General features: G+C 41.0%; 1 protein-coding gene across 2 annotated transcripts in view; it reads right to left on the bottom strand.

Annotated features, from left to right (window-relative positions):
- Positions 1–4,612: 4,612 nt before the first annotated feature.
- The window catches only part of LOC126393916 (ectonucleoside triphosphate diphosphohydrolase 2-like), a 17,386-nt gene continuing 13,667 nt past the window's right edge, over positions 4,613–8,331 (bottom strand). For both annotated transcript variants that reach the window (XM_050050352.1, XM_050050353.1), the window contains exons 7-9: positions 5,863–5,982; positions 5,486–5,620; positions 4,613–5,353 (exon numbers count right to left, since the gene is read on the bottom strand). In XM_050050352.1, coding sequence (XP_049906309.1) covers positions 5,147–5,353; positions 5,486–5,620; positions 5,863–5,982 — 462 coding nt within the window. In that variant the 3' untranslated portion in view covers positions 4,613–5,146. The remainder of the gene's footprint in view (positions 5,354–5,485; positions 5,621–5,862; positions 5,983–8,331) is intronic.

Here is an 8,331-nt window from a genome sequence, read left to right as displayed (position 1 = left end):
CCGTCAGGAAAGCCTGCGACGCAACTGTTCCGTGCTTAATTTTGTCCTTCTTCTTCTTTGGTTTTCAAATGCGGTTTGCATCCAAAAATTTGCATTACCGCCACTCACTGGATTTACACTGAGGTTTCCACTTAATAGATTAATAATACTAATTATTATGAGCCCTTTCCATCCCGTTCCCACTCTATTGTAGCCTATATGTCCTATTTTCCGGTTGTTTGAGAGAATTTAAAAGCTTCTCTCAAAAGCTGCATTACACTTTCTCCAGAAACCCCCCACAACATCCTGAAATCCCCTTTCTGCAGCTATGATTATTTCAGTTTTCTCAGATTTTCTTTCTATTCCAGCAGTACAGTTAATAACCAACAATGTTCCTCATACATAGTCTGTGCTTCTCGAAGCCAAGAGTCCATTTTACACTGCCTGTTCAAAGTGGGAATATCACGCCATTATGCCGCCTCACTGTGCTGTAGGCTATCTAAGGTTCGATTGCGGAATGGGGGGACATAGGTTTTGCCTTTAATCCACCATGGGAGGTAGTAACAGCGCTGAAATGGTGTCTGTATAAATATGACAGTCATGTGGCACGGGTATGATATTTTGACGATGCGAATGCTGTAGAGGAGATGTCAGCAAATTGGGAAAACATGAGATCCGGGAGCTGCTTACCCTCCGAGCAGAGGACCAGATCAGCCGCCACGTAACAGGGACGGTAAATGATTGTTATTGACTATTTAATGCCATTGTTGTTGTTCAAAAAGCAATGCCGATGCGTATTTGTCACACTAGATGCCCTATGGTGCGATCTCTGTGTAAAATGGGCTAAAGATGCTTCATTGGTAGGACAGGCCCTTCCAAGTCGAGTTCTACAGAGACTAGGCAATGCTCCTTCCTAGCATTCTGTGAACACACATTGAAACAGAGTAGCAAGTACCCAGGCATGCATCAGTGAAGAGGCCCCGCCTTCAATTCAGGCAAGTCATTGGAATTGGAAAGATCCTTCCTCAACTTTCAGAAGCACCAACTGTCTTACTGAATATAATACATGGTCCAAATATACCCTATCCAGCAAGTATTTCAAATCAAAGTGAAGCATGATGGACTTTGTCTCAAACTTTTGCTGAGTCACTTTGTAAAATCTCCTCATCCTGAAATAGTCGGTGAGCGGGGAAGAGAGGAAGAGAGAGTGGGAGATCATTAATATCTCAGTGGTATAGTTTATTCCTATTTCTTTGATGAGCTGACCTACTCATGAAAACAAGTGCTGTGTTTTCATTATTTTGCACTGGCCCGCACAGAATGTAACTTGTACTTTGAGTACTTTTTTTTTTTTTTTTTTTTTAGTTGAGTAGGTTTTTCAAAGGGTAGTCTTCAGTTCTGTTTTTGGGGTGGTGACACTGATGTGTATTCAGTGTAATGTTTCCCATAGAACTAGAAAGCCCCAACCAAGGGTGTTGTAGATGGAGTCTCACACAAAGTGGAGGCTTGGAGATTTATAGAGTGTAAAGGCGTAACAGACAGTTTTAGTCCGTGAGCCAGGACCCCAAATTTGGCCCACCGGTACCATCTTGGGGGAATAATTCTCATAGTGATTTTTAGCACGGTATACATCTCTAGTGTTAGAAAAAATGTGATAGCCTTGCACCGGTGGTAGCTTTCTATGTGATATCACTTGATTTATAACCCCGTAGGAAAACTAAAAAGGAGCTCAAAAAAAGCCTGGCCGAATGGAGGTTAAGTCATATAAATCCATGTAAATTGACGATGCAAGCTCTGAGAGCTACTAAACTTGTCATGCCTGACAGCAGGATATCCCTTTACATAATAGAAAAAAACAGAATGCAAATATCTCAATGCAAATAGGAGATACAGACTTATAAACACATACCTAAAATAGCCGGAAATGTAAAAGATGGGCAGCCAAGACTGGGACCTCTCCCCAGAACTAATGGACAAACTCGAGGCATTTACGTGTGCCCTGTATGCTCCGAAACCATCAACCACCAAGGTCAACGAGCTCAGGTATCACCTTTTCTGTACCAAAAAAGGTGAAATCAAAAGCCATCAACTCCCACCATGTAAGGACTGCTTAAGAAAACATGCACAGCGAGCCAGCTATCAAGCTTGTGTATGGAGAAGGTGTTTGGAGAACGACCTCCAAGTCCCAAGCCCTGCTGGCAGAGGATGGAAGATGGAGAAAGAAGAGGACACTGAACACTTGGTGGTAGATTGGATGGAAGGCCAGCCAGCACTGGGGGCCATCCTGGAACTACTGGCCTGTAACTGTACAAAAAAATGCACACTTCCAAGATGTGTGTGTGTTGCAAATGGCCTCAGATATACAGACGTGTAGACTGGCACAATGTGAGAACCAGGCATCTACCAATGATGGTGTGGAAAGTTCAGATGAAGATGTGGAAGACAAGGATGACTGTTGTGATTATTAGGTAATGTAAAAGAAGTAAATAGTACAGTAACAATAATAGTGTTTGCCTGCTTCACTTGTTTGGTGTGCCCTGCCTTACCTTGTCTCTGTCTCTGTCTCAGGATTATCTTAACTTTTATTCCCTCATGGAGTGCTCAGCCTGACTCACCGCCCTCTCCCTGGTCACAGACTAAAGCCTACTACTGTTGGTCAGTTGCAAGCTTTTGAGTATAGTTTCATATATTCATGTACACTTGTAGTTAGAGTTAATCCTCCTTACCACTTTGTTCTGCTCTAACCAGCTGTCTCCTCTACTTCTTCCAGGCCTCCTCCACTAAAACTCCATTGTCTCCTCACCCTCCAATGCTCCACCCTTACTGTCTCTGGACTCCTTACTTCCACTGTCCCACCATCCCGGACCCAAACCCTTTTTCAGAACCACCAATCCCTCACTACGTCACCCTGGATCGCTCTGTTCTCTCAGACAGATCTCCCCCAATGCTTTCAACCCCAAAAGCCCTCTCGGATGCTCCATATTGGACTCTGATTGTACAACGTACAGCACCCTCTACATTAGGATTCACAATTTTATTATTAAAATCCATGTGATTACATGTGCCTTAGGGGTTTTATTGACTTTTCCAACATAAACAACAGGCCAATAATTGTTAAATAATACCATAAGGGATCTCTACAAATCAAATGAAGTCAAAAGCTACCGTTTTGTTTGCTTTCATTTGGGACACCTCATATGTTTCGTGGGCTGACTCCCTGAATATGCAAGCTATCTTTACAGTTTTGGTATCGCTGGATTCAGTACAACCACACCTTTCCAACAAGCCAACATGTGTTGCTATGAAAATCCATGGCAGAGATATTGCAAAATAATTGAGAGCATTCTACATAGATGCCCATCTTTTACATTTCCGCCTATTTTAGGTATGTGTTTATAAGTCTGTATCTCCTATTTGCATTGAGATATTTGCATTCTGTTTTTTCTATTATGTAAAGGGATATCCTGTTGTCCAGCATGACAAGTTTGGTAGCTCTCAGAGCTTGCATTGTCAATCTACATAGATTTATATGACCTAACCTCCATTCGGCCAGGCTTTTTTGGAGCTCTTTTTTAGTTTTCCTACGGGGTTATAAATCAAGTGATATCACATAGAAAGCTACCACCGGTGCAAGGCTATCACATTTTTCTAACACTAGAGATGTATACCGTGCTAAAAATCACTATGAGAATTATTCCCCCAAGGTGGTACCGGTGGGCCAAATTTGGGGTCCTGGCTCACGGACTAAAACTGTCTGTTACGCCTTTACACTCTATAAATCTCCAAGCCTCCACTTTGTGTGAGACTCCATCTACAACACCCTTGGTTGGGGCTTTCTAGTTCTATGGGAAACATTACACTGGATACACATCAATCTCACCACCCCCAAAACTGAACTGAAGACTACCCTTTGAAAAACCTACTCAACTAAAAAAAAAAAAGTACTCAAAGTACAAGCTACATTTTGTGCGGGCCAGTGCAAAATAATGAAAACACAGCACTTGTTTTCATGAGTAGGTCAGCTCATCAAAGAAATAGGAATAAACTATACCACTGAGATATTAATGATCTCCCACTCTCTCTTCCTCTCTACCCTTCTCCTCCTTATCATAACATCACAGATTAACATTGCACATTAAGAATTAACATAACAAATGTAAGCTAGCTAACTACATTTTCACCTATAGTATGTGCAACTTGAGTGCAGGGTCTCCACCAGAAAAGTTGTTAGGCCAGGTGGCAAGCATTTTTTGATTGGGCCTGGCTCTGGCTGGTGGACAAATGTCTTTTTTGATGGGGGCCAGTGACACTTAGTTTGTGTTTTAATGCTAGAAATGCAGCTAAGTTATATTGAAATAAGTTTTTGTATGTCTCATGCATATGAAATATGATGCAGATTAGGTATGAATTTATGAGTGATTGAAATAGAGGGACAAAACAAGATTTTGCAAAGGACTCCCAAAAAGCTAGAAACAGCCCTGCTTGCGCTCCCTCTATACTTAAACTTTGCATATACAGCAGACTTATACTTGAATAAAAAGTAGAAGTACAGTTAAAAACAGGTCCATGAACAGGAACATAACTAGTCTTTGATATACCAACAGCCATACAAGACGTAAATGTGACAGATTTATTCAGCTGATTAAAATGAATAAGTTAAAGTTAATTAAACTAAAACATCTGTTGGAGAAAAATGCCTTCACAGATACTATGACCACAGCTGAGCACTCATTTGAATGTATACAATCTGGGTTTTATTCCTTTATTCTTACATTTAGCTTTCATAATTTGTAGGCACTTGTGTCTGTTAAAGTCTCCTCAGGTGTCTTCTGAAGTGTAGATGTGTTGCTTCAGTCACAACAAGGAGAAAACAGAGAACATACTGCTCTAATGTGGTCATGTTGTGTTGTCTCAAGTGGGTGTATTAGTACTTAATGGATCTAAGACATTACAACTAAATTATTTTGTAGTTTAATTTACACATACACAATCAAGCAGAAGGGTTCTGAATTTGCAAAAAAAAAACAACTGTGCAGGCTACATTTTAGTGCTGTGTTGATTTTGTGTACATGCACACAATAGTTCAAGAAAAAAATCTAAATATATTTGCAGTTTTTTCCAAAACTGAGCAATATGAATTAGACTGGGAGGTGTGTTTCCCTCACTTTTACACCATGCCTTCTTTAGTTCTTGTGTTTCTGTAGATCATCAGTAGGTATACCAGTGCAATGAGGAGGAGGAGGATGAAGAGGAAGAGAATGCCAGCCCAGGTCCCTGGAGGCAGAGCCTTCATCAGTCCAAATCTCTCTGCTGGTACCATACTGCTCAGATTCAGCATGTACCCCAGAGCCCAGCCTATGGAGGCTCCGCCTACCTGCAAAAACACAAGAAGGGACCCACTGAAACCAAAGCACACCATGGACAAGTCTGCTGCTGTCAGTGCCGTAGACAGTGCAGACTTAAATCGTAGCAAATGATGAACAGAAAGGTTTCCTTTACCACTGACATTTTTCTGAAAAGAGATGGAAAGAAGGGAGTCTTCATCAAAATGGTAGCCCTGCAGTAAGAGGACCTGGACGAAGTTGGAAATGGCGCAGACATTCTTCATGTATTTCTCTTTCTGTTTTGCCTTTTCTGTCAGCTATGAGTGGAAATACAATTGATTTTATATTGTTATTCAAATCACAATCACAATATTCAATACCAGATAACATTTGGGTTTTGGGGTTAAAATGAGAGTCTACTGGCCTATTTGGTGGTTTTAAACATGAGCATGTTTGCGAATTATTATCATTATTATCATTATTATTAGTATCATTATTATTATTATTTTTTATGTTAATTTTTAGGTTTGGGCTCAGAGAGCTGGGTTCTGGAGAATACCTCAGAGATGGTCATGTTGCAGACAAGTTGAATTGCACTTTTCAGTCGATTGGGGGACATGATGGAGATGTTGGTGAGGCGGCTGAGGTAGTTATGTGTGAAGTAGAAGGCAGAGAATGCCTGTAGAGAAGATGGGACACTAAGTCAATCTAGAGTCACACAGTCTTCCTCAGCTGGGGAAGATTAGTTAGTTTTCAGACAAACAGCATGGAAAACATATACTTTAGATTGAAATAAATTTAAATAATTAATCATAACAAAACAACTGACAGCACATACTTTGTAGTCATCTAGTATGTCACTTTGAACAAAAGTGTCTACCAAATGAATGTTATTTAAAAGAAAATATGGAATGCAGAAATCAGTCAGAAGTCCTCAGGGATAAGGAATAAGGAAAAACTCCCCAAAAAACCCCTTTAGCGGGGGAAAAAAATGGTAGAAACCTCAGGAAGAGCAACTGAGGAGGGATCCCTCTTCTAGGACAGACAGACGTTCAATAGATGTCATACAGAACAAATCAACATAATAAATTAACAGTAATCCGTATGACACAATGAGACAGAGAGAGAGACAGAGACAGATAGAGATGCAGGACAGACAGTAATGACAGTAGCTTACAACAACATTAATGAAAGTAATAATATGACTAGTCCATACCCATTGCGTGCACATGCCCACATACAGTTTCACATGGTGTGTGTTTGGGATACAGGTAATAGGAAATTGCAGAATAAATAGTCAACTGAACCCATTAAGAAGATCAATGTATTCAGACAGAGTTTTTGTGAATTTGATAGTATAATTGCTCGGCTACAGCTGATGTCCGTTTGAGGCACATGCGCAGTAACTTGTGGGGTGAATGCATGCAATTCAATTAAAAGCGACTTTGTAAAGGAATATACTAAATGTGCAATTTTTGGAAAAAGTAGCTTTGTCACCTTCTACCTATGCCAATCCTCAATGCCTATGTGCAGTTTCACATAGACTGACCACGTCAGTGAGTAAAAAAAACGTGGGACAGACAGAATGACTGACTGACAGAATGACACACTGACAGTTTCCGTGATTATGTACAGCATACCATACCATGACTTAGTCATACCAAAAATTAGAAAAAAACCCCCAAAACATTCGGCCACAGGGGGAGCCACAGCAATCGGTCGCATTTTAGCCATTTTTAAGCATTTTTCTGTTGTTATAGTGCCACCCAGTTGCCAATTAGATACATACTTCATATCTACCAAGTTTAGTAAAAATCGATATGGCAGTTAGGCATATATAAGAAATTAGCTCTCTAGTACCCCCATTTTGTTTGATTGGGTCAATAATGTAGGGGTCCCCTCAGATTATGTGTGGTCATATGCCTACAAAGTTGCGTGGTGATCGGTGAAACCCTTGAGATGTTATACACCTTTATGTGATGAGCCACGCCCTCCGCAATATTCATTGCCTTATAGAAGAAGTAAGTTTTCCAAATTCTGCCAAGAGGGAACTTTAGATATTGGTCCCTAGATTATGTTCACCGAGTTTCATGCAGATCGCTCAAACTTCCTAGGAAGAGATCGATTTTTTTCCAAAAATTCAAAATGGCCAAAAATCTATATAACTGGAAGTTATATAGAGGCACCTCTGTGCAAAGTGTCATGTATCTATGACATACGGGGCATGAGATATGTCCATTCAAAGTTTGCAATTTCAGTCGGTTGCTATAGCGCCCCCCTTTGGCCAATTGATGTAATATTGCTTCATTCGCATCCTCCCATTACCCTCTACCACTGTGCCAAATTTCACATGGATTGACCAAGTCAGCGAGGAGAAAAACATGGAACAGACACACAGACACACCCACAGACGAACAGACAGAGTTTTCGTCATTATATAGTAAGATAATGATTACGGCTATTGTGGTACAATACGTTGAAAGTATATATTAATATATGATAGTATACATATGTGCCAATAATCGTGTGTATAATAACAGTAGAAGTATAACTAATGATAGCAGCAGCAGGAGGCATCAGGCAGCACAACCACACACGTCACACTATCCAGGCACCGCTGCGATATAAGTTAACATGCGAGACAGTGGAGCACAAAGGCTCCGGAGAAGAAGTGGAGTTAGGGACATGCAGTATGGCTGAGTTAGCAAGATGCAGTTACAGGACATGAGTGTTAGCAAAAGGGAGAGAGAGAGAGAGAGAGAAAGAGAGAGAAGGAGAGAAGGTGCCCAGTGTATTATAGGAGGTCCTCCGGCAGACTAGGCCTAAGTCAGCCTAACTAGGGGCTGGTACAGGGCAAGCCTGAGCCAGCCCTAACTATAAGCTTTATCAAAGAGGAAAGTCTTAAGTCTAGTCTTAAATGTGGAGACGGTGTCTGCCTCCCGGACCGCAACAGGAAGATGATTCCACAGGAGAGGAGCCTGATAGCTGAAGGCTCTGGCTCCTGATCTACTTTTGGAGACTTTAGGGA

This window comes from Epinephelus moara, chromosome 8, assembly GCF_006386435.1.
Source record: "Epinephelus moara isolate mb chromosome 8, YSFRI_EMoa_1.0, whole genome shotgun sequence".
Classification (NCBI taxonomy): domain Eukaryota; kingdom Metazoa; phylum Chordata; class Actinopteri; order Perciformes; family Serranidae; genus Epinephelus; species Epinephelus moara.
The sequence above is the reverse complement of the archived record's forward strand: the minus strand, read 5'-3'. Positions and strand labels throughout refer to the sequence as shown.